The sequence below is a fragment of the Neopsephotus bourkii genome, unplaced genomic scaffold (assembly GCF_033783945.1).
Source record: "Neopsephotus bourkii isolate Nb327-2 ecotype Australia unplaced genomic scaffold, CSIRO-AGI_Nbou_v1 NB_1287, whole genome shotgun sequence".
Lineage (NCBI taxonomy): Eukaryota > Metazoa > Chordata > Aves > Psittaciformes > Psittacidae > Neopsephotus > Neopsephotus bourkii.
In genome coordinates this window covers 2079177-2106001 of record NW_026901771.1, presented here as the reverse complement: position 1 = coordinate 2106001, position 26825 = coordinate 2079177, and the positions used below count along the sequence as shown (strand labels likewise).

Genomic DNA, 26825 nt, shown 5'->3' with positions numbered 1-26825 from the left:
ATTATATAAAGTCCTGGAAGCCAGGGCTTTTTCACTACTTTGTCTTGAAAGCCAAATGCACCCACAATGCCATTTAAAGAGTGCAAGAATGGCTGTTTGGCTTCCCTCCTCAAGGTCCAGATGAGTATGTAATGCACAAGGTAGCTGCTGCTTCAATATCTTTATGTCTTTATCATCCAGAACTCATGGAGGCACTGATTGTTACGGAACTCACTTCAAGGCAGCCCCTTTGGAATCTATTGTGCTTGGGAAATCAATCTGATTGAGAGCCTCATCAAGTAAGACCCAGACCTGCAGTTCCCTTGGTTCGGAGTTGAGGGCTGAGCACCCTTCCTGCTCTGCTCAGGCCAGTTGCTGCCATTCAGCCAGTAGCCACACTTTGGTGGCCTGGCTTTCAGTTGAACTTAAGGCAAGCTGCCTTGCTGTGAAGTGAAATAAAGAGTGAATCTATTTAAGAAACACAGAGAACTGATGCATCGCTTACTTTTTAGTGTCCTAAGATAAGCTTCATCTGAATTAAAAAGTGATTCCAATTTGAATCAGAGCCATTAACTGCAGGAAAACATCAGACCGCAGGTTACAAGGGCAGAGACATTGTCAAGATGAACAACAGACACAGTCCAATGAATTTTCATGCTGAAGCCTCTTTGCTTCCTGGATCACTACAAAAAGACTTAACAAAAAGAAAAGCTGGGCAGTCAAGCTATGGAAAAATGTTTATCAGGTCCCTTTTTGTGGGTCCTGGTCTTGGAAATAAGAATATTAACTTCCTCTTTGCCTCTCAAAGAAAGAAGAAAACCACCACAAAAATCCCTGCTCTCCACTAGGAGAGGCTTTGGGGAAGAACCTGTGACAGGTTCCAGGAGCAGCAAGACCATGCACTGGTGGGCAGCACAAGTGTGTCAAACTTCCCGTGCCCAGAGAAGAGACACCAGAGCAGATTTTGCCAGCCCGGGAGTACTGCATACAAGGAAACCTGAAGTGACTATGTTATTTGAAGAATCAAAGCCAGAATGGCATTTCCGAGCACACAAAAGTAAGAGACAAATATTAAGGAAAAGCACACTGCAGAGCCATTAAATAAATAAAACTTAGCTAGTTTTGATCCTTTCCTTTAGAAGAAACAGGACTGAAATTTGTCTCAGTCCTGGAGACTCAGCCAGCACCCACACATTCACTCCATCTCTCATCCACATCCAAAGCATCCCCTTCCTAATAGTGCTCAAATCACATCTTGGTGCGCAGCGCTTCAGTCTTGACATGTTCCTGTTCCTCACTGCCAGCCACAGCCACGCCGGTTTAGACTAAAGGTGCATTCCAGTGCAAAGTACTGGTATTAACTTGGGCTCCAATCCTGTCAGCAAGATCCTATCAGCAACATTATGTAACAGCGGTGTCCCCAGGGACCCCTGCTCATTCTGCGGGATGCCACAGGCTCAGTCCTCCTCTCATGTGCTACCCGGTACACCAAAGGGCTGTCACCCACAGGAACCAGAGAGCTGGTGTTTGAGCAGGGGCCAAAGAAAAGGAGGGGGGGATAAAAGGAAAAGACAGACATTAAGAAGGTGCTAAACAAGATACAAACCCACCCTGAGGTAACTTGCAGCATATGGACACTGAAATGGCAACAAATACAACTGCTGTCTCTGCTGACTACACCAGGGGTCGTGAGCTACATTAGAACATTGACCACGTCCAGCAGTAACTGAAGCCGCTGTTCAAATGGATCCAAACAAAATTCTTTCTAGAAGCAGAAAGTCATGGGTTAAAGAAATCTGAATCTTCTAAACCCTTGTTTTGAACTGCTGACCATGGAAACACACAGGAATTTTTGCTAGGTGAGGTCAGCCTTCAGTCAAATGCATGTGACAAACTTCAGGCAGCCAAAAGCTGCCCGACAAATGCCTTTACCTGTCAATGCTGGAAGAGAGAAACTCAAGCCACTTCCAAGTTTGTCTGTAGTTTCAGGTAAACACAACAGAAACAAACCCAAACCTGCAGCATACTTCCCGTCCCCCATACAGATGCTCTCACTCCATGTGTTACTGAGGGTGGCCCTTCCCCTGGAACAACTGCACATCAAACTTGACTGTTGGAAAATCAACAACCAATATTTGCACAGCTCTCAATGTTGCATCCTTACTATTTACAAGTAAGCATTGCTATAGGCACTGGTGCTTTAAAGTTAGTAAGGTGGATGGAAATACAGTGTGTATATAAATACGAAAAGTACCCATATACATACATTTAGGCAAATAAACAGTGATGCTATGAATGATCTCTTCAGGGATGCCAGTGAGATCCACTTTCTTCTTACATATATAAATGATGCATCAGACCAGGAGTCAGGCTATCGGTTCTCATACAGCTGAGCTGCAGTCGTGACCTAGAATATGGCTTATATTGTGGGCAGGTCGGTTCGAGGACTGCTTGGAAGAATCTGAAGCAGATGTGTTTGCGATGGACAGCAAAGGCGACATTGCTGAACCGTCTGGAGGAAGAGCTGTGGCTATTTCTGGAAACAGAGACGTTAAGTTAAAATTGGATAAGTGCGAGGTGTTGGTCATGTGCATGGGCGGCATATCCGGGAGCAAAGGAAAACTGGGCTGAGCAAAACCAACAGGCCTGGGAGGAGACAAAATGGATCCAAATCGATTGTTTAAACTTCCACTACTCGGCTTCTCGGTGGTTGGGTTGGGAAACATTTGGTTGGGAAAGTAAGGGATAGAAATGTCATTGGAAAGGGTAGGATGGGCAGGAGAGTAAGGTGGATAGAAGGATGGCAGAGTATTCTGAGGATCAACCGGGATGAGAGCCGGAGTTCGAGTGGCACTGGGCTGGGTGACTGGTGGGATGAAAGAGGCGTTGGCGTTTATCGGTGGATTCATGCCGCCCTCCGGAATAAAAGGGAACCCAAAGTTCTGAGAAAGAGTATGTTGGTCGGGAGCTGCATTGTCGTTAGACACTTGAGGGCCATCAGACATAAATCGGACAATGCTGCCTCTTTTTTCTATGGCAGACTGCTGGCGCCCAAGGATCATACTGCTGCTGGTGGACAGGGGAAGGTGTGGAAGACTAGGGTCAAAGACATTCCCATGCCTTTGATTTCCGGATCGATTCCTTTCGGGCTGACGTATTTTAGAACCTCCGTTATCTTGCAGAGGATGCCTCGAGCGCTGAGTCACTGAAGAATTCGGCTGGCGAACAGAAGGTTGCCCTTGCTCACCGTTCCCATGAGAAACTGCAGGGTGAGGGTGGGTCGGCCTCACAACTCCGTGCATGTTGCTAGAAACAGGCGTATTCATGTGGCTCTTAGTTCCATGACTGTCCGTCATCCTCATGGGATTGGACTTCTGCACAGAGATGTTTGGGCTTGTATTGCGACCCTGAATATCTCCCGAGGACGAGGAAGTTGAAAAAGGAATATTCAAAGAACTGTTCCTTGTGTTAATTGCACCAATAGACATGTCACAGCTCTCCCTGCTCTGAGCATCACCATCTCTTCGGATGTGGACACTCTCTCGCGCCGGGGGACAGTTGTATTCAATTGTGGAGGAGGCACCACACTGCGTGTTCCTTTGATGCTCTGGGATCGATCTTTGGCTTCCACTAACTTGATCTCCAAGGTGAGGGGCAAGTAAACTCTGCATAAAGCTTTGGTGGCAGGTGTTTTCATTCTCCCTTGATGGCAGGGTATTTCCTGCGGGAATACCCTGCACTGGCTGGTAGGGCAATCTCTTCTGCCTCTCTATGGACGGCCCAGTATTTTGACTGATCCGAAACGCTTGGGACTGCATGCCCCTGAGGGATGACACAGAGTTACCAATTTCACTGTTTCTTGAAGCCTGTACATCAAAGTTGCCTGTCGGTTGTTGGTTTGGTCCAGCCGGCTTAAATGTCTGACAATCAGAAAGCCGCTGCACATCTGACCCAACTGTGTGGTCGACAGGTAAGCGGCCCTGCATGTTATGAATCACCAAGCCTTTATTCCTAGAAACATCAAGATAGCTCCTCATTTCAAGCTGGTCAGGAACCCGAGGGCCTTGGAGAGAGATCCCTATTCTCTGTTCTGAATTTGAGGGTGTCTTCCCAATGAGTGCCTCAGCAGAGTAGCTGGAAACTCTGTTTCTTTCCTGCCTGTGAGGGGTGCATGTCATATCTGATGGTCTGGTTACGATACTCGCCTGCGACACCATTTGCTGCTCTAAGCCCCTTGAAGTCATCAGTCTTTGCATCTGATTGTGCCCTGACACGTGTTCAGAACCTGAACCTTGCTGCCTGCTGCTAACATCCTGTTGCTGTTGATGCATAATATCCTGATTTATATGGCTCTGGGGGTGGTTATGGTGGTTCCTGCTTGTTGCAGGGTTTTCACAGTTCTTTTCAGGCTGGGAAGCTCCAAAGTGCTGCTGCATCTGCTGCTGCATTTGCTGGTGGTGAGGATGAGGCTGACCACCTTTTTGCCGTGTCTGGTCACTTCCGTGGTGTTTTTGCTGGAGAGAAAGCTGAGTGGCTTGTGTTCCCTGGATGAGATTTCGCTTCTTTTGCATCTGCACCTCCTGCTGCATTGTTCGCTGTTGGTGGACACTGTGGGGTTGAGAGTGGACTGAGTTCTCCCCGTGTGTAACATGGTGCTGCAGCTGATACAAGTGGTGCCTTTCCCTTAACTGACCAGCCTGCTGTTGCTTTAAGTATGGGTGATTACTGTGAAGGTGAGATATGCCTTGAGCAGGAACGTGTTGAATCGGCTGCAAGTGCTGCCCTGCCTGGCCCTGCTGCTCTGGAATCGATGGCTGAGAACTGCACTGAACTTCAGTCTGCCTCACAGCTGCTGTCACGAAGTTGCTGTTGGGTGGGAATAACCTATTAAGGCCATCAGTATGCCCTTGATTGCTCACTGGTGCCACCGAATTGGATGAATTAGGGGGAATCTGACTGACCAGCATCTGTGTCTGATCAACAATGCTCTCTGGTGTTCGGTTCATCAACGCCATCCCTTCAAGCCTTATGGGTGTTGTCTGGCACTGCTTTTGCCTCTTTGCTGTCGAAAGCAGAAGGTCATCTTGAACAGCCCGCTTGGCAGAGTCTTTGCGACCTTGACCTTCATGATTTTGCTGCTTTAAGTGTGATTCCTGCAGCTGGGAAGCCTGCATGGTGCTTGCCCTAATAGCATTCAGTTGTTCCTGAGCATATTCACTCATCATAGCAGGTCCTGGAGACTGATTGACATATGTGCTAGATGGAAGGGAGAGGCTCACAGTTGAAGGGACTATTGCTGGATCTGAAGACTGGGATAAACTTGAGCAACTCACAAGTGGATGGACAATACGACTCTGGTGTATTAGATTGTTCACACTTAAACTGGTTAGGCTTGGTGACTGGGAAGAGGAAATCTGCAGAGAAGTGTTTGATGTTTCCACACCTCCTACTGAGCAGCTTGGATTCTCAACCTGTCTATCGACATTTGCCTGGACTGTATCTTGAGCACTGAATTTGTTTGGTGCTGCTTCCAATGGCCCAGCATTGTTTTCTTTCACTGGCTGAGGTTTAAAAGGCTGTTGCTCTCTCTCCAAAGGTGCAACCTCAGTCGGCTTTGAGATGGCATCCCTCACGTTAACCTGTATTCCTCCGCCACCTTTCTCAAGGTTTTCCTGGTCAAAAATAGCTCTTGCTGCAAGAGCTACAATGTCAGTCTGTTCTGAAAATGTGCAGCTATTACATGTACTGGTTGAGGTGCTGCTAGTGATGTCTTCTCTGGTGGTATCTGGCAGCATAGATGCAACTGAGAAGCCTCGACTGCTGCCAGAGCTAGTTGACATGGGGGAGTCTGCCTGCCTGCTAGCGATAAGGGAAGCACTGACTACTTCCTGATCAGAAATGCAGGAGTGATGCTGGGAGAGAGCATCACCTTCCGTGTTCATTAGCAAGAGTTCCTGCTTGTCGGGCAAATCCACATTTGCTTCTGCTGATTTAGAGTTTTCCATGGGAAAATCAGAATGCTCCCCCTGAACGGCAAACGAAGAGGTTTTCTCCACAGCTGTTCTTTCTTTTGTGAGATCAGACAGCATTTTGGTTAGACCTTGTCCTTCCAGCAAGTCTGCATCCTGCATCACAGCTGCGGAATCCTGCGCAACGCTGCAGGGCTCTGACACCGTTCCTGCCTTGGAAGGATGAGCTGCCGTGCTGCTCTGTGCTGCTGATGTCTCAGCAACCTGGGGCTGTGCTTCGGTAGGAGAGGACGTTAAGGTGCTGGGGGGGTCACGGGCTTTGGTAGACTCTGATGAGGCAGAGTCGGTTGAGGGATGGTTCGGAGATCCTTGGGCCTGCTTGTGCGGAGCATCTTTGGCAGCCGGTGGGACCTGCGGCAGCTGCTCTGACACCACGGACTCCAGCAGCGAGGAAGCGGGTGCCTCTGTGGAGCTCAGCTCAGGGGCAGGGCAGGTTTTCACTGCCTGCTCAGAGCGAGCAGTGTCTTTGGAAGGAGAGTCAGGAACACTGACACCACTCAATGCTGCCGTACCACTCGCCTGCGACGTCGTTAAAGCTTGTGCTGCTGCTGGAGCGGTTTCAAGCAGCCCCTCGCCATTTGAATGCTTTGCCACCGTTTCCACAGCAGTACAGTCCACCTTCCCTGCATCTTTGCAAGGAGCTGCTGGGCAGGACACTTTACTCATAACTGCTTGGTGTTTCTTTGTACTTGGCTTTTTGTTTGCCCTTTTGGACTTTGCGTTGGCTGGCAAGCCAGCAGCCGCCTTTTTGGGGGAAGCATTTATTGAACTGGACGCAGTAGTTAATACTGAAACCTCTGCAGGTACTGAAGCTGCCCCAGAAGCTGGCAATGACACACAGTTAACTGTGGCGATCTGATTACTGACAGTTGTGGGATTGGAAGGATGGTTGAGAGACAAGTGTAAGCAGCTCTGTCCAGCCATTTGTGATATGCTCTGATTGAGGTTAGCTAAAGCACCAAACGTATTGAGGGCAACATTGGTATTTGGATCTTCGCTGGTGGTGGGTTGAATGATTTGCATAGGGGCTTGATTGGAAGCTCCAGATGAAGACATCACAGGCTGCAATGCAAAGAGCTGCCCGTTTAATGAGATAGTTTGAGGATGTTGTTGACCGGACATTGTAACTGAAAACGTTTGCGTAGAGCTAGAAGATGGCAAAGAAGATGGTCTTGGCAATATATGGACGAGGTGTTTCCCTCCGAAAGTCTGCGGGAGCGACACATTTTGGATGGAGCTGCTGGAGTTTGCGATTGCAGTTGGCCCATTCATGGGAACTCTCACAGAAGCAGAGGGCTGAGCGGAGAGGAGGGGAAGAGGATTCTGGTTAGCAGCTTGTATAATCACAATCTGCTGACTAACAGTTTGGCTGGGAACTTCTGCTCTCACAATCGGAGGGCACGGAGTGGGGTTTGGAGGCTGGAGAATGATGACATTCTGGTTAGCTGGTGCTCCTGTAACAGCTGCTGCAACCGGCTGAGCCATCTGAATCACCTGCATAGCTGAATTTAATGGAAGGAGATTTCCTGCAGCCTGAGTTTTAACCTGTGGCTGGCTGATTAATGGCTGCATAGGTAAGGGTGGGCACGAGGGCAAGGTAACTACAATCTGTTCAGCTGCCTGGCCATCCCCAGGCAGAGAAGTATTCAAACTGATACTTGCAGTCAAAGGCCTGCTGTGGGCAGAAGGTACAGTACCAGCACCATTAACTGGCTCGTTTAATACTGCAGTCATTATACCAGATGGTGTTTGGCTTAGTGGCTGAACAGTATTTCCTGCTAGCTGCAGAGTTGTCCATGTGGTCTGTGTGTTTCCAGCTGAAGGCATCCGTGTAAGGCTACTCATGTTTTTCAAGTCCGAAGTGCCAACACCTGAAGAGCCTGAAAAAGACCAGCAGTTCTCTAGGGAAATGGCAGGCAGAGTGCTTATTGCCGTCGCAGCCTTAACTCCTTCTGCTGCAGAAGTCACAGGCAGCCCAGCACTACTTACTAAGTCTGTACTTTTGAGGACGTTTACAGAGGAAGAACTATCTGCAGCAGACAGTCCCACAGATGGCACACCAGCTGTGTCCGTGCTTGAAACGACACAGCTTTCCTGAAGGTCACTCGTAGAATTCTGTGCATCTGAGCAAGCTGCATTCACTTGTTGAACTTTGGAGGCTTCCGTGGAGGCACTGGAAGGAAGGCTGATTCCCTGGGGGAGCGTTTTCTTAGTTAATTTAGTGCCCTCCTCGTCAGTTTTACCTTTGGGAAGGTTTTGATCATTCTGTAGTGCATTACCTGAAGAACGCTGGAGTTCCTGTTCTGTTCCGGATCGAGATGCGCTCTGCGAGCCAGTGGTAGCAGTGGTAAGCACGCCTCGCTCGTTCTCTGGGGTGGAAAGCTCAAGAGCATTCCCTGCTGGAGCAGTCTGAGCAGATGCCACTGGAGAAACGGTAGTTTGTGGCCATGGCTTGTTTTCTGTGGGGTAAATACCAGAAATCGTCACAGGAGTCACTAGGTTGCAAGTTCTCTGGACTGGCACAACATTGGCTGTTTGCTTTTGTAAATTATGACCAACATTAAATGTTATTCCCTGGACAGATGCTCCCTGGTTATTTCCATTGGGTTGACTCCCATTTGAATAGACAATGATGTTCTTTTGAACCTGATCGCTGGGAATAACAACCGAGACCTTGGCATTTTTGAGATTTCCCTTCCAGTGGATCGTAGGGTCGTCATACAGGCAAATATCATTTGCTTTCAGTAGCTCAATGTATCTCCCGTTCTCCTTTTGCAGTTCATCCAGCTGTTTTCGGAGCTTTTTTATCTCTTCAGCTACAAAACAGTGAGAGCACTCCATTACATCAGCACCAGAGCAAACACTAGGTAACATTACCACATGACTTGCACGGTAAATGCTATGTAGTATTGAAATAAGTTGTTAATTATGTATGACATCTTCATAATGAAAATGAAGACTCTTATATTGATAAGCCTCTCTACTTAAGTGGGAAAGTGAATGAACTTCATAGACTATTCCATTGCCAACAGCAAGACATATCAAACTATTTAGTTATTAAAAACCATCAGGACAAACTCAGATGAAACTGAACACTCATTAAACTGTTTAATTACTGAAAGATGAGCACATTAATTTAACTTGTTCTCTTCCCTGCTCCTTTGCAAACAGTAAAACCGTTTGTATATAATTGATAATCTTGTGGTTTTGCAGGACAATTAAGTTTCATTACTTCTAAAAATGATAATCAAAATTAAATATGAAGCACTTACATACAGCCACAAACCCCAGCAATGCACTTGGAGACGGCTCACCTAACTAGAAAAATCACCTAGGTTTTTCAAGCCAAATTACACCACCAAGATAAAAATAAACTATCAAGTACTCCATTCTATGGGTAGAAATAAAACTCACAAACTGCAAATGAGCTCTGAGATTATTTCTGTCATACCTCCATCACAATATTTGTATGCATCTGTTCAAGAAGGTTTGAGATGATGCGTTTTTATTAAATAGGCTGTTATCATTTACAGCATCTAAAAGGAAAAGAAATGGCTCTATGCATGACAAACTCCATTGTTTTGATGGAAAAAATCTAACTAAAGTTTGTCAGAAATCATTCTGGTCACTACAGCAGACTAAATCAGGAGGGAATCTACTAGATGATGCCGCATCACCTATAAGCTCTGTAATTACATCACAACACAATTGCTCCATATTCTCTCAGCTATGTACAAGAACACACACTTGGGCATTTTGCTGGCTTCTTGTTCAGCAGCCTTCCAGTATCTGAAGGGGGGCTATAGGGATGCTGGGGAGGGACTCTTCATTAGGGACTGCAGTGATAGGACAAGGGGTAACAGGTTAAAACTTAAACAGGGGAAGTTTAGATTGGATATAAGGAGGAAATTCTTTCCTGTTAGGGTGGTGAGGCACTGGAATGGGTTGCCCAGGGAGGTTGTGAATGCTCCATCCCTGGCAGTGTTCAAGGCCAGGTTGGTCGAGGCCTTGGGTGATATGGTTTAGAGTGAGGAGTCCCCGCCCATGGCAGGGGGGTTGGAACTGGATGATCTTGAGGTCCTTTCCAACCCTAACTATTCTATGATTCTATGAGTCTATGATATAGTAAACAACCGTGTTTTTCCTGTATGTGCACAATGTCTTGGAATTCCCAAGCGTGTTGATCCAGGCTTTGCTGTTAGTCCGTACAAACAAACACACACTGGAAGTGAGTGACAGAAATTCCTAGAGCCTCCAGCAGCATCTGTACTTACCCTGTTCATTGTTCCCTCCGTTTAACAGAAGTTCATCATTCTGTCTTTTCATTTCTGTTATATACTTAAAGGCCTGATCCAGGATCATGTTCTTGCTCTTTGAAAGAAAACATGCAGATAAAATTAGGAGAAAGGTCTGTAGTTGGTAGATCCATTGATGCTACTGACCCCAGTGCCATGAGCTTTTACAGAATAACATTTTCAGTGCTGGAGCTGACATTTTTCAACACCCAAAGGTAGCTACTAAGGCCACGGAACCCAAAGAGCAAGCATCATTTCTTGCTGAGCAGCCTGAAATTTGTGTTCACAAACATATACATCATGAAATTTCCAGGATACTGCTTTGGAAATACTTGCTTAGGAAAGAAACAAACAAGGAATGATTATCCAGGAAGGTGTATGCATAACTTTGAAAGTAATATACTGGAGAATATGTTAAGAGAAAATATGCCGTAACCCCTTCACCATCTTCCCCCTATGAAACTGCTTACTCTGCCTGCAAAACCTCTTGTTCACCTCTTAATTGCTAAAAGGAATTCTATTACAAGTGTTTTTTAAATACTAGTAACTAGTAAGATTTTGGAGCATATTAATTCACACAGTTTTGCCTTCACCCTAAGACAAACAGCAAAGTAACTATACTTCCTTGCACAAGGAAATGCACAAGCATTTTACAGGAAACTTGTACACACCTCTGAACGGACACTCACCTGCTTAAGTGCTGGAGAGCAGGGAATGAGTTCTCCGATTCTGTTTATCCCAGCATTAATCTTCTTCTTTCGATGTCTCTCCACTAAGCAAAACCAATACATGCTGTGTCATCTGCTTGGGCAAGTCACCACAACAGCAGCACAACTAGTACCAGTGTAAGGACCCATAAATTTGTTATTCCATGGTATACTGGAACCCTGAGTAACTTGAGAGAGGAAAAAAATCCTCTAAAGTAAACCTCAGCTACTGAATGAAGAGCTGTAAACATAAGCAGCAATACCTCTAAAAGGTGGGGATGTTCTGGACCCCTTTGTGGAAAGGAATTGTTACTACATCTCAAAATTCAGGTTTTGATACTGCTTTTGAACTGAGTTTTATAGCATTCAGAGAGATAGGCATTACTGTGTGAATGCTCTGCATTTATTTCCCTTTAGAATTAAATATAACTGAAATTGTTTAATTCTTACTTCACTATCATTGGAAAGGCAGTGAGATGGTCCTGCTTTCATACTTGGTTGTACTACCGCAACCCTGTACTATGGAAAAGAGCAAACAACCAAGATGCCATTCTGCACAGATATGCAAGGACACAGAAAGGTGTTTGGAAGGGTGGGGTTTTAAATGAAGTAAACTCCTTCAGAGGAACCTTCTCCATGCAAGATCTGTTTTAGTAGTTCAAAGCATCAGCGCTTACTTCCAGACCAAACAACAAAGCATAATGTTCCTACCTGCATTATGTGTTTCCCGGTTTTTCTTTCTGTGAAACACAAAGGGAAAGCAGTGATGTGAAACAGAAAGGAAAAAAAATGTGCATACAAACAAATGCTTCTCTTATTATTTTCTTTACAGCTAAAAATGCTAAATACTATATTCTGCTCAGTGAATACGGATGTAGCAGAAGTCACACTCACAAGGACTGGTCTTAGACATTAGCATTAAATAGTTTCTAATCATAATTCATGAAGAGACCCAGCTGCCCTTTGATTCTCAGTATCAATACAGAATACAACCCCCCCCCCCATTATTTAGTGGGGTAAGAAAGAGTCCCAAAATCCATGAATACCGAAAAAGAATCCGTAGGACAAATCAATGTTCTCCCCAATCTCTTCCTATCATAAATCAGATCCTACATGGGTACCTAGCACAGGCTGAATGCTCTATTTAACTAGGGACTGAAGGATTCCCCTACCAATCAGGTATTAGATCAGTGTGCTACTACAAAAGAACAAAAACCTTGTAATGACCCCGGTCAACCCTCAGAACTGCTTGCCAATATCCAATTGCAAACTCTTAGCTAGAAACCTCACACCTGTGACATGACCACAGAGCACAGAAGTACAACTCACCGGTGTTGCTTCTTGGTAGGTGTCTCATTCTCTGTCATCTCTGGCATGGTTTCGGAGAAGAGAGCCTGAAGACAATTGGGGAAGGAATTAACAACTGCACTCTTCTGAATTCTCAGCACATGGCATTTGTTGCATCATTTTGTCTTTAACCACAAGGACAGGTCCATACTTTAGTGTATGCACAGGTCCATCACCTTGATGTAGAGCAGTTGGTCATGTGAGTATTAACTCACATGGGAGTACTCACATGAGTAGTTTTGTGAACCTGCCCTGCTGTCTATGATGAACTGGTTTGCATTTCCTCAATTACTTTAAATATCAAACCAATTATAGTCCCAACTACTTTAAGGAAGCAGGAAGGAAAATTAGAGTGACTGGTCTTTGAATGGGAGGAAATATAGCTGAATTCTCTTCCGTCAGCTTTTCTTAGTTGAACATGCATTCAATTCCCACCTCTAAATAAAACATGAATGCTTAGCAAAATACAAGATACAATGGGGACATTTTATTAAATACAAATTTAGAGTGCTATTAATGTAGCAAATTACAAAACCTACTTACTATTGAATAATGTACATCTTAAAATGGCCAAAAATGACACCCTATGTTGTCAGGTATGTCAAATTCGGTTAAAGTTATGAAATAAAGTTATACATAACAGCCTCAGCTTGAACACATCAGGAGCCTGTATTTAAACAAAAACATTATGAAAAATAAAAGATGAGTTTAAGTCAATGATGGTTGAATACGTATCTACCAGAGGAATTCATTTTAGAGAGGAAGTAACATGGAGTATATTGTAGATTACAACAGGAAAAACCCCAAAATCTGCTTTTTGATAAGGCAGACCTCTAATAACTATTTAGTTCAGTGTTTCTGCTCATTCTTTCACCAACCAACCTGTTACTGTAACTCTTCCCATGGGCCCTCAGACTGCTTGTGGCTTCACCTCTCCCTGGTTCCTCCTACAAAGCTCATCAGCTTCTTTTAAGGCTTCATTATGGGGTTTGTTTGTGCTGGAAGGAAGTGGGGGTGTGTTTTAATATAACTTTCAAACCCAAGCAGTTCTTAATGTAAACCAAGCATTACTGATATTGACACTAAAAACACCCCCAAAACAACATCTTTATGAACCAGAACGCCAGCCACCTATAGATAGAGCTCCCAAAGCACTGAAGCACCCACTTTGGAAAGGGCTCTGCACACACGCTTGCATGCATGCTTGTGTAAAGTCAACAGAAATAATCTGTATTGCACCAGAACAGAATTTGGGTGCTGTTCTCCAGTCTAAAATGTAGGGTGCTCTTGTCTAGTGAAGATTAACTAAAAACAAGGGTGCTCTTGTTCACTAAAGATTAACTGGGGAGAAACACCAGGGCTGATGCCGTTTACCACTCTATCCCTTCCTTAAATACTTCCTCTATTCCTGTGAAGGAAAGAATAGGGGAATGTTGGCAAACCTTAAAGTAAAGCAAACAGGCGACATCCTGCAAATAGATCCAGCTTGGGGAACTCAAAGTCTTCAGGAGCATAATTCAACTCTTCCACCTACACAACAGTGTTTACACCACCATAAAATTAGCCACAATCCTCCCTGAGATAAGTTACTGCATTACACCACTCCTCTGGGTGTTACACACAGCTGACCTGAAACAATCACCACAGGCTTCCCCAGCCCATCAATGGGAGTGCATCATCTTCTATTCGTATTTCGCCACAGGTTTGCTTCCTCCATTCTCACTGACCATGCTCTGACAGAGTTAACATTCTTTTACTGTGAAAGAAAGTAGTGGTGTAACTTTCATTCACTCATTCACTCTCTTTTAAATTACCTTGTGTTACTTTATCTTAAAACCAAGATTTCTTCTCCTTTACATCCATTTAGCTTAATTCACTGGTTTATTTTTGTTTATACACCATAAGAGACTATTCCAGTCGGGACCTTAGGTCCTCCAAGTTGGTGAAAATTCACACCTCTGAAAGCTAGGAAAGCCAGTTTCCTACCCAAGGCATCTGTAACTGATCCCTCCTGTGCATAACTGGCGACGGTCAGTAGTACTTACTTATCCTAGCTGCATTCACTGTACCAGGTGATGATGGAGGGTTTAGCTGGGAGAGTTTAGCAGATGTGCAATTCTGATTACTTGAAAAGTAAATCTGATTAAAGCCCAGCCATCTTTCGCACTGCTGGCAACCAGAGATGTTCACACATACACTGCGAGACTGTGGTCAGCACACCTCATTTCAGTTGTGTCAAAGCAGCCCAGCAGAACCTATATCCATTAAAGCTGCCAGCAAAGACATGAGAAGCAGAGCAGCTACCCACTAATGCTACATACACTCTTGTATGTCCATCACTAAGATGATACCTTATGTATCGGACAAAACAGCTATTCAGGGAGGCAAAGGGGGCCATTTAATTTAGCGTACACAACACTGTTTCTGTTTAGTGAGGTAAGGATGTGTGCACAGAGTATGTGGACATGGTTCTGGTACAACAAAGCTCACTAACGTTACACTCAGAAAAAGGAACATGCTGGATTGCATTGTATGGCAGTCATGTACCCTGTTTCTTGACTTGTCTGCACCATCTGTAAAGCCAGAGTTGATGTTATCTGTTAGAGGGCATTACTAGACCATGCCAAGTATACTGGAAATCAGAGCAAAGAGATGGAAGAGGTCTAAGTTTTGGTAAACTTAGCATTTTTTAAGGACTAATGTATTCACCAAGCAACTACACTTTTATAATCTTGCAAATTTACACAACTTCAGAACCAAAGGACTATTTCTGTATTACACTGTATTTAATATAGAAAGCATTAACATGAATTTAGATGGCCAGCCACCATGCAAGTCTACAGAGAACGCAGAACTGTGTGAAGGTAAAGGGTATAAAAAAGCACCCACCCACAAATACCCTCCCCAAACCAGACACAGCTGTCCTGGCTCCATGTGCTCTCCCAACACACAGTCCAGATCACATCCACAACCACGTCCTCCCTGTGCCCCAAGTCAGAGCATCCATTTCTCCCTAACAACACATACTCCAATATTCAAGCTTCTTCCGCCAAGGGTCCATATCCAGTCAGCAAAATTCTTATTCCTAATAGGGGCATCTCTATCTCTCAAAGTTATGATTGATGCAATTTTCCATTGCATTCCATTATTTCTGCCCCCTGAGCAGAACCCTGAAACGATTCAGCAATACACTGTACATAGCATTTAGGAAGATCAGCAAGGCCCCAGTGGTAACTTTTGCTGAAATTTATTAACACAGCCTCCAACCATTTTTGATCCTAGGAAATGGATCTTTATTATGGGTCAAAGAACCCTGATTTCTTTCTTCCTCCCTTGCCCTTCTTTCAAATTGTCAATGAGCTGCTTCTGAGCGATGCCATTCCCTGCACATCTTAAGCCAGACGCCACCACATGCCGAGGGTGTAAGCCTCACAAACAACTGCAAACGTGTGATGCGCTTCAGTTCCACTGGCATCTACAGCCCATTTCACATGGAAGACAGGGCACAGGAATGCAATGAACACTAGTCTAACTTCACTTCAATGTGGAATTAATTTAAGTCAAATTTATCATAGTCTACCCTTCAACCAATGTTTCCCCTAAAGTTTCAAAGCAGCTTTGTGTGACTGATAAGAAAAATCAAGGCTGTATACGTTATCTCATTAACCCAGCGTATTTCAAGTGCTGATTTTCTAACTGAAAAGAGGTAGTTAAGTTTGTTAAACAGCACTTGTATACAACTCTGGGGTTTCTACTGAGAGACTGCACCCTAAGAAACATGGTGAACTGAAGGTTGTTTCCTATTCTTATTCTCTAAGGACAAAGCTTTGGCTGTGTGGAGACTTCTGTGGGCTCACAAATAATGTTTATACTGTCTCCACTTCTTCCTCTTAGCTGTTGTATCACTAGCACACTGACAATGGGTTTATCTCTGCTTCTTCATGGAGGGATTCGTTCACTGATTCGCTAAAGCAGAAGGTATGTATTTGCTTTATAAACTCAAAGGCAAATGCATTTTAAGTTCCCTCACATTAAATACTCCCACTTGACTCAGCCAAGTGCCTTTTGCAAAGAGAATGTAGTAAATTCCAAATTCTTTAGCCAGATGAACCAGAAGCAACACAACATTCATATTTATTTAGTACCAAGGCTCCCTCAAGCTTTATATTGTCTGTAGCTCTTCCAGTGTCAAACTGAAATACCAGTTTATATGCAGTGTCATCCCCAGAAATGAAAAGAGTTTTTGTGTTCTGGAGATTTAAGTTTAACATAATCTAATACCCTCTATAGTTCTGAAAAAGTAGGGTAGAAAACTCAAAACCAAACTGGTTTGAAGGGTCTTCTTGTCTACCACCCATCTTTGCAGGTATTACTCAGCAACTTAGTTTATGAAATCTTTTTCTTCAAAACATAAATGACAAATAACAGATGGGGGAAAAAAATAATCACTGCTTTTAGAATTTACTTCCTTTGTTTGCACGATCTAAACTCAAATACATTGGTTTGGGTTTTCTTTTTCTCTTGTTCACTTAAAGCAATAAAGTTTCAGTAAGGCTATTCTGTAAGAACATAGAACTGTCTGGGCTGGAAGGGACCTTAAAGCTTATCTGGTTCCAGCCCCTGCCACGGACAGGGACACCTTCCACTAGAGCAGGTTGCTCCAAGCCCTGTTCAACCTGCCCTTGAACACTGTCTGGGCACCCTGTGCCAGCGCCTCAGCACCCTCATAGGGAAGAACTTGTTCCTTATATCTAACCTGAACTTTCCCTGTTTCAGTTTGAATGCATCACCTCTTGTCCTGTCACTGCAGTCCCTGATGAAGAGTCCCTCTCCAGCATCCTTGTAGCCCCCTTCAGACACTGGAAGCTGCTCTGAGGTCTCCATGCGGCTTCTTTTCACCAGCTCTGAACAGCCTCAATTTTCTCAGCCTGCTGTGTAAGACCTTGAGGAGGTATCAAGTGATTCTTCAATAGCTACACTAGACACACAGACACACACTAAACTGGCTTGCTGCTCCCTCCTGAAGACCCTAACTAACAAGCAGTGCAAAATATCCTGCAACTGAAATGTGCAGGCCATCCAGAGAATACATGTCAGGGGGTTTAATTCATCTTTTTAGCTCTAAGTCGTTAAGTTACAAAGGATTACAAAGTCAAGTTCCTGAATATCTTATAGGCTTGGGGTTTGAGAAATATGACACAAAGAACTTGCCAAGGATTTGTGGTACAGGAAGCAATATTGTATGGGTCTTCACTACAAAGCTCATTTACAACATGCAGAAGAGATCCATCTTGGGATTTGGTTACAAACACAGACCTTTCAGAGTAAAGGATCTTCCTAGGAATCTTCTGGGGGCTAAAGGCAAAAATGGCTGAGGTAGAAAGTACCATAAAGGAGTATTCCAGTTTTAATGTATACGGTGATCAAACACTTACCCCACAACCCCACTCTTAAGATACATAATTTCTGAGCACGTTGGCTTTACAAGAATTAGTGAAACTTCCCATCAGCTTCCAGAACTGTGGAAGCTGGCAGCTCTACAAATACACTTCCAAAGCACTCGTTCAGACAGCGTACTGCCACGTCCTTTGGAGAAGGCCAGCATATAATTCCAGCTGTGGTGCTTTCACTGTTATGAGTGGTAATGAAATTTAAGCACATGCTCTGCCCCCAGACTCAACAAAATCAAGCAAAAACCCCAGAAATCTGCAATGTACATTTCATTCCAGGCTCCTCTCCAAGGGTTTTAGTGGGCAGAAGGGGGCTCAATTCTCCTTCACAATCTTAATGCTATTTCACACTTCTGCTCTTCAGGGTTTTTTCTCCATAAAGCTGGGCAACTGCTTCAGTTCCAGGAATAAAGGACTCGTGATCTGGATGCTTGACAGTTCGGAATAACACTGGCAGGGATAAAGCTGCAAACGATTTCAATTAGGTTTAACAGAGAGGTCCAAACTAAAGATATCTGAGCTGAGCTGGCCAGGGAAAGTGGGCACACTTTCTTAACACTCCCAAAGAGGAAATTTAACTGCAAGATCAATGTATGTTAGACACCAGAAAATGGAACCATTAGGAACTATATCTGTAGGAAACCTGGATTCGTTAATTCCACCACTTCCAGAACTACTTATTTAGCTTAGGAGCATTAAAGTACATGAGCCATCCAGGAGTAAATAAGGAGCTCTGAAAGCATTAGATAAGCAATAAGACTATTAGAGAAATTTAGCACTGACAATGGAGCAGAAACTAAAACCAGATTTCCAAGTTAGTACTTTGCAGAGGTCTGAAAAGGATGAATAAAGGGAAGGGACAGACTGATACCATGATCCTGCAAGTTTTACTTCATCAGAAAATCATTCCGTAACATTAAAATGCCTTTACCTCCATCTTCTTTCTTTTCTGTAACTGTCTGCAATCACCTTCTTACTGCCACCTGACACTGGCTTTGCAAGAGTATCTTAAAGTGGGAGATCTCCATTGTGTTGCTTTGCAAGGGACAGCTTATACAGTTAATGTTTCCAAGCTAAGAAACACAGGGTCTTCCCATTCCCACCCAGAGTAAACCAGAAAATCATAGACAAAGTGAGTGAGATGGACTGGAAAGCCTCTTGAGACAATTAAAGGTGGGACTCTATAGTTGCCAACCACAGCAAGTATAAAACATGACCTCCAAAGATACCACTGCTTCACGTAAAGGCAATACTTAATACTCCAAAGGATCAGCTGAGACTGAGCATCACTTCTGCTCACAGACTTCAACAAAACCAAACCCAAGAAGCCCTCAAATTGCCCCCACTTTCATTTAAATGGACACAGACAGCAGCTAAGCACCTGACAGCTGCCTCCAACAGAAGCTTTGCACTTGAGCCATGGAGACCAAGATAGAAGAATGGGTGTGCAGGTGTTACAGGCACCATTGGTTAGAAGTACAAAGGCAGAGCTGCAGCCCATGGTTAACACTGCAGAGCAAGGAAAGTGCAACTCAGAAGTACAGAGCACACAGAAGCTGACTGAACACACTGTATTTACACTATATTTGGTAAGTAATACACCAAATAGATATTATCCTTTTGGGGTTTTTTTTAGTTTGGGTACAAATGGTAACTGCTGCAGCTGCAACTAAAGCCAGCGATAACAGACCAATGGGCATGTAGGCCAGCTGTAACTATAGCACTATAAATACTGTCAGGTTTTAGTTTTATGCACCCTTCCAAGAGTTTCTTAGGTTGTGAAGTATGTTATGGTGTTAGAATCACGGAATGGCTGAGGATGGAAGGGACCTCTGCAGGTCCTCCTTCCCCTGGCTCAAGCTGGGCCACCTAGAACCAGTTGCCCAAGACCACATCCAGGCAGCTTTTGAGCATCTCCAAAGATGGAGACTCCACAACCTCCCTGCACAATCTGCTCCAGTGTTTGGCACCCTCACTGTAAGAAAGTGTTTCTTGAAGACCAGATGGAGCCTCCTGCATCCCAGTTTGCGCCTCTCGCTTCTGGTCCTGCCACTGGGCACCACTAGAAAGAGCCTGGCTCCCTCCTCCTTGCACTGTGCCTTCAGGTGCTTATACACACTGATGAGATTCCACCCTGAGCCTTCTCTTCTACAGGCTGAACAGTCCCAGCTCCCTCAGGCTCACCTAAGGTGAGATAAGGTCTAGTATCTTAATTAGTCATCTTTATGGCTCTTCATTGGACTCTCTCCAGTATGCCCATGTCTCCCTCATACTGGAGAGCCCAGAACTGACTACAAGCCTCACCAGTGCTGAGGACAGTGGAAGAATCACCTCCCTTGACCTGCTGGCAACACTTTATCCAATTTGTTCCAAGACAGCATTCACCACCTCTGCCACAAGGGCACATTGCTGGTTCATGTTTAACTTGGTGTACACCAGGACCCTCAGGTCCTTCTGTGCAAAGCTGCTTTTCAGCTGGGTGGCCCCCAGGATATACTGGTGCATCAATCGTTCCTCCCCAGGTGGAGGACTTCACCCTTGCCCTTGTGGAGCTTCATGAGGTTCCTGTCAGCCCATTTCTCAGCTTGCTGAGGTCCCCCCTTGGGCAGCAGCACAATGCTCTGGCATATGAGCCACTCTGCCCCATCATCCAGATCAGTAATGAAGACACTAAACAGACCCAGTACTGACCCCTGTGGCACACCACTGGTTATTGGCCTCCAACTAGACTGTGCCAGTGATCACCACGCTCTGGGCCTGGCCATTCAACCTGTTCTCAGTCTAACTCTCCTTATGTTGAGATGTAAGCTACAGGGTTCTGAAAGGCAACCAACAGTTGTGACCTGATGCACTGCAAAAACAATTACATTTTTGCTTGTATTATTTTATCAAATCTCAATGCTAAGAGAGTCAATGAGTTACACTGCAACATGTGAAACTAGCTACCTAACTTTCTTCAGTTAACAAACTGCCCTCACAGCAGTAATAAGAAACTCAGGAAGAGGGCTACTCTTCCCTACTGTCCTACCCACTCCAAAATAGTGCAAAATTAAGCTCTCCCCCACATCACCAGCACTTGCACAGCAAGCCAGACAAGAACATTATTTCAGCTTAAAGCTGACAGCAAAAGGATCACAAAGGATCTTCCATTGACAAACAAATACACTGAAGATGCTTATGCTGGTACAACGTTGCTTCTTGCAATGACAGCACTGGCTTAGTACCTGTATAACTATGACCCGAGATCATGCCAAATCTAGATAAACTTCTTCAATAAAGTCTCAGAATTTACAACAAGCAAGAGACTTCCATAGAAGAATCAAGCATTTAAACTGCAGATACGTAATATTTAAACAGCATCTCTGAATATTATGGATCCTCCAACAGTGAAAAATAAAATGGTGTTCCTTCTCTTGCTGCTGATTTTGGAGTGTTGGGCTAGCACCATTTTATTGCTGTAGTAAGTGGTAAGAAGAGCTGTAGTATGAAGCAAAAGGTGATTTCCAGCCCATCCAGGATTTGTATTCAATTTCTACCTAACAACTTCACTGATGCATGAAGACAGAGTCCAACTTCAAAGGTTGAAGGCTGGCATGAATTAGGTGTCCCTTAAGCCAACCAGTCAGTCCAGAGTGCAGATGCAGGCAGACACCCCAAAGGGACATTCTTTTCACTTTAAACTTCAGTTACTTGAAGAGGAAACCAAACTTTTCAAAGTTAAGCTCTCCTCTTCCCATATACACTGCTTTTAACAGTGTCAGCAGCATAAAGAGCAATGGCTTTGGTAATTTTCTCATGATGCTGCCCACCACACCAATGACATTCAGATCACAAGACCTGTATTTAGGCCTAGAAGTTAATTCATCCATAGTCCACTCATTCCAGCCTCTCTAGAGATGGACCACACAGAACTCATTTTGCTGTCAGAGCACCGGCATGACTGAGATGTGCTTTTAGAGGGCACTGATCTCATTTCATGTTCTCCCATTTTGGTCACTTAACCTGACAGAAGCTCAGGTAACTGGGTGAGAAAGGCACTTGTTAACAGGAAGCATGAAATGTTTTTAACAGGCTGCTACTTCCTTCTTATATGAACCACAATGGCACACAGTGTGGCTGATGTAAAAGACTGCTATCATATGTCATGGTTGCAAAAGTAACTCATTCACCTTAAAAGACCCATGCCATAGCTTTTCATACAAGACACAAATGTAGTTTGCACACAATTTGTCAATCCTCTGCAAACAGCAGAATCACTCAGAGCATGACAATGGTGCTACGCTTGTAAGGTCAAACCAAAGTACGCTTTGGACACATCATGTGCACATAAGAAAGCTGGAACTGCATTTTAACCTGCATGTTAACCAGTAACCAGTTAGCATTATATAAACTGGACACTACACAACATCAAGGAGCTGTAACCTTTACGTGTTTTACTACAATTTGAAACAAAGAAAGCCCTACAGGTCAACCGTTCTATCTGAGATGCTGTCACTCGATCTTCCAGAACACACACATACAACTCACATTATGATTTTGACACCCTTCAGAACAGTAAATGCATTCCTGAGGGACTTAACTTGAATAAAGGAGTCACAAATGTGACTGAGGTGACAAATGCTAGCACAGGCACTAAGCTGTAAGGTAACTGGCAATACCACAGGCGAGCAATCAATCAGTCCGGAGGTAACACTTCCTCAGAAGCCTGACGATTATCCTTGGACCCATTATGAAATGGTTAGGAACATTAAAGCTGTCAGATGCTATGCATACACACGTTTTACACATTCATTTTCATTTCATCTCCTGCTCTGTACCTACAGCTAGGCACACATCTCCACTGGTGTTTTATAACCAGGGGCAATGTTCAGAACTGTTCTTTAACTGAAAACTGTGTCAGCTGAAACACTGCTGTGGTACTTACTCCCTATCCTTCAAAGTGGCACAGACTTCACAATACTTTTCCCAAGTTCTTCCAGTGCAAATAGCTATGGTACATTGAATTCCCTCCATACCAAATGCTATGCTACTTATCCCTCCCCCCAGGCACATGTCATTTACAAAGTTATTTTGAAGACCATTTTGCATCTAAACACTTATTACAAAACCCCAAACACTAGTGTAGAACAAGTAAACAACAAAATGGTTCTTGTCAAATCTAGCATGTCACAGCCCTTGACTTCCTTACCTTCTTTCTTTCTTCCTTCCTTCCTTTCTTTCCTTCTTCCACCCTGTACAGTACTCAGCTTCAACCCATATTTTGCATTAATTCACATCCAAGCTGGATGTGATTGGTTACAGTGTCACACACCTTATACCAACACACTTTGTCAATTAAAAAGCATGCTTGAATATCTGGAATTCCCTACTCCAAATCTCTTTGTTGCCTAATTTGTCATACTTCAGTATCTCAGAGCCAGAGGTGTTCTTATGATTTCACCATTCACAGGGGGGGAACCCATCACCACCACCACAACCACCCAGTTAGCTCTTTAATTCCTCCCTTTAAAAAACTTGGAAGCCCCCAAGAAAAACCAAGGTGAAAAGCAGCTGGAGTAGCTCAGTCAGTGGTGTCAGCAGGACGCATCCACTGAACTTTTGCCTTCCTGTTCATATGATGTCTTTGGAATTTGAGACTACAACTAAACTTCAGCTACAAACAACAGTGTGCAATGCACACAACAGGCACACGCCAGGCACGCAGAAAGGTACCACTTGAGTGGCAGTCACTTCAGTCTGTCCCCAGTCAGCTCCTGGGGACACTACTTGGGAAACCAAGAATCAAAGCAGCAAAGCCACTATCAAGCACTTACATCCTGATTATCTCTTTGCAGCTGTCACACTCCTCCAGGATCCACCACCGTTTTGCATCTATTCCATTAAAATCCTCCCATGTATCCACAATCTAAGGAAATGAGTAAGTTTCTGAGGGAATAAGTACGCAAACCTTTCAAAGTTAGCAATGTTCTCCTATTGCTTCACATAACCAATACGTTATTATTAATACACATATCTTCAAATCACACAACATGAAAATCTTCTAAGCTTATTTTCCATTCAGTGACAAATGTATTTTCAGTTGTCAAACCTATTTCACCTCAAAATGTGCCTCTGGATTATTATTATGGCACTAGTTGAGAGTCAAAACCAAAAATTCTAAATCCTTATAATAACGACCATTTCCTCATGGGAAGTTTCTTCCTTCCTATTTGCCTGATTACTGCACACAATGCATGAGTGACAAACAACACTGCAGGCTGCAAAAGTGCTATGTAACATAATCATGTAAGGTTGTCCCAATGCACTGTATATGAAAAAGCAAGGATAACATCACACTTCCAAACCAAGCTGTTAGATCACCATGATTCCTGAATACTCAACTGTGCAACCATTAAGTTATCTTTGCTAAAATGATTTAATAATCATGTATCTGGATGGAGGCTAACAGAAGGCCAAGCTATTATGTGAAAAGCAGAAATAAAGATGTGTGATTTTCTATGTATCTATGGCCAATGACTCAACACATCACTGTTCTCTTCTTCTTCACCTTATTTTCACTTTTTCCCTAGAAGCTTCCCTGGACAAAGGGCTGTATTCATCCATGTGTTTGCTGATGGACTCGGTTCACCTGTGCTGTCTGTCACAAGAAGCTGGATTCTTAATGTGCACAAGAAATGGGATCTTCTGCATTTGACAGATGTTGATTTCCATAAAACTAAAGACTTCAGTCTCTAATACCTCTGCTGCTGACACATTTGACTGAAATAGGCTAAAGAGCTCAAATCTCTAGGTGAAGAAGGAACAGACAGAGCTCATCCACAAGCCTTCCCTCCTTAGGAGACCAAGCTGCAAACACACCCAAAAGGAAAAGTTAGTTTGGAAGGGCAGAGCTCTGCATAAAACCGCTGGACTTTCACCCTGCGCTCAGCAGCTGACTAACCTCCAGAACGAGCTGTCACCCGACAACAGCACGCAGAGGTGATGCGCAGCACGTTCTGTATCCTGGCCTACGCTGACAAGAGGTTGCGGTGGGGAAGCAGCGCCCACGTTTTGCTGTCTCCGAAGTGAACTTTCTGCCTGAACCGCGACTCCCGGTCACTTGTCTGTGATCATCAACATTTCAAACCCACAAGCACTCCGCTCTCCAAACCTTTCATCATTACTTTCCCCGATGACACACACCAACACTTCCAGACCTTATTTCTCCACGCGGGGCCAACCCTCACGACACAAACAACAAAACTTCTACGGAGCAAACCCCGGCCGTCACCGGCACCAGCACGGCGGTACCGGCGGGCGCACCCGAGGGGCAGCCGCCTTCCAGCCGGGGGCTCCGCACCCCCTTCCGTGGCCCCCATGGGCAGGCCGGGCGCAGCTGGGCACATCGGGGAAGACAAAGGGACCACGGGGAGGCCCGGGGCGACAAGGGCGGGGAGGGACCCCCGGCCCGACCGGCGGGCGAGGAGGCCCGAGGCGGCTCCCGGATGGGTGCATAAGGGCCCGCGGCCCTCGGTCGCCACGGCGACAAGGCCAAAATCCCGCGTGGGGTGGAGGCGCCCCTTTGCCAACCTCCTCCGCACGGCAACCGGGGAGAGGAGGGGCGGCCGGCAGCCACCGGCAGCCCCGGCCCGCTCCCCCTCAGCCCCGGCCCCGCTGCCGCGCCCGCTCCTCCTCCTCCTTCTCGCCCTCCTCCCCCGTCGCGCTCACCAGGCTCCGCTCCAGGCGCAGGCAGCGGGCGCACCCCGGCACTCACAGCGGGGCTGGGCGGGCTGAGCAGCGGCGACCCCACCGCGGGGACCATCCTCCGGTCGTGCCGCTGCCTCCGCGCCAGTCCCCCCTCCCGCGCAGCCTACCCTGCTACTCGCACGCGCGGCACGCGGCAGCCAATCCGAGCGCACGGGCTGAGCCCTGGAGGCCAATCAAAAAGGCCGAGACGAGGGGAGGCGTTACTCGGCGCAGATGGGGCGGGGCGGAACCGGCACGGACAAATCACCACCAGAAACATTGACGGGACGGCCCAATCAAAGGCCAGAGAGGTTGAGATTGGCGTGAGACCCGTCAACAAGTTAAGGTGGCCGAAACAGGAACTGCCGGAGACTGGCACCTCAGCTGACCAATGGGGAGAGGGGGAAGGGGAGCACGCAGGGGCGATAGGCGGGCAGAGGTACTTAAAGGGGCAGTGCCCGCGTTCTCTGCCATCACCGGCTCCGCTACAGCGCAAGCTTGATGACACTGGTAGGGTTTTAGCTCGGGGAATGAAACCTTTCATCCGCTTTCCTTTTGAATTAAAGCTGACCGGAAAAGTGTTGCTTTGTCCTCTAAATTAGAGACTCAATCATTAACCGCTCTCCCGTTTGCTCCTGCTAAGCCCCCAATTCAACTACTAGCCACAATAAGACAGAGCTTCTCACTTCCAGCCTGTTGTTTTCTTCCACAGCTCTTCTGGAACTCTTTTCCTATTCCCAATGAATGCAAGCAACTCCATCTACTGATCAAGTAGTTTCCAGCCCAATGTAAATAAGTGGATAGAGTATTAAGGGTAACTTTTTTTTCCCCCAGAAACTGTACCACAGTGCAACTTGATCAGTTTGTAAGCAGCTTGTCAAAGCAGGAGAGGAACGGAAAGGAGCTACAGACAACCAATGGATTTAAAGAGACTGGAATAGTTAAGAAGAGATGAGTTTTACTTCAATACCTGAGAAAAATCAGTGTGGAAGAGCACTCGCTGCATCTTAAAACCAGTTATTTTTACAGGTACAGACCAGTTTATCAAAGATTGTTGTCGAGATTTACAATAGCTAGCAATTAGTCTGAATGCTTTCAGATATCTAACCTATACAGCCTCACACCAGTTGCAGCGCTCTTAATGGCTGGACTGTTTGTTTCAAGACTGCTCACTAGTCAATGCAAAACTCTTCCAGAATTCCTCTTCCTTTCCTCCCCCTGACTCTCACACAACAGAATTCCTGAGGAAAGACTCATAGCTTCAGGGAAACAACCAGACCCCAGCCTCCTCAG

The 26825-nt window shown here is 45.2% G+C and overlaps 1 protein-coding gene across 4 annotated transcripts; it reads right to left on the bottom strand.

The window, feature by feature from the left end:
* Nucleotides 1-1944: 1944 nt before the first annotated feature.
* USF3 (upstream transcription factor family member 3) lies at nucleotides 1945-25673 on the bottom strand. Of its 4 annotated transcripts, none has more exons than XM_061365367.1 (6): nucleotides 25561-25673; nucleotides 12340-12404; nucleotides 11722-11750; nucleotides 10993-11075; nucleotides 10283-10379; nucleotides 1945-8824 (listed from the first exon to the last, which is right to left on the bottom strand). In XM_061365367.1, exons 1-6 carry the CDS (start codon nucleotides 25606-25608, stop codon nucleotides 2361-2363), a joined length of 6786 nt encoding a protein of 2261 aa, XP_061221351.1. In that variant the 5' UTR covers nucleotides 25609-25673; the 3' UTR covers nucleotides 1945-2360. The 4 variants fall into 4 exon arrangements, with proteins under 4 accessions (XP_061221351.1, XP_061221352.1, XP_061221353.1 ...); XM_061365368.1 differs by having other exon boundaries at nucleotides 25515-25670; XM_061365369.1 differs by lacking the exon at nucleotides 25561-25673 and adding an exon at nucleotides 23621-24390.
* Between the last annotated feature and the right edge of the window lie 1152 nt (nucleotides 25674-26825).

Coding starts and splice junctions, on each gene's coding strand:
- USF3 (XM_061365367.1), bottom strand. CDS start 25,608: ATGGTCCCCGCGGTGGGGTCGCCGCTGCTCAGCCCGCCCAGCCCCGCT. Junction 12,405..25,560: donor TCAGCCCGCCCAGCCCCGCT/GTGAGTGCCGGG, acceptor AATTGTCTTCAG/GCTCTCTTCTCCGAAACCAT. Junction 11,751..12,339: donor CCTACCAAGAAGCAACACCG/GTGAGTTGTACT, acceptor TGTGTTTCACAG/AAAGAAAAACCGGGAAACAC.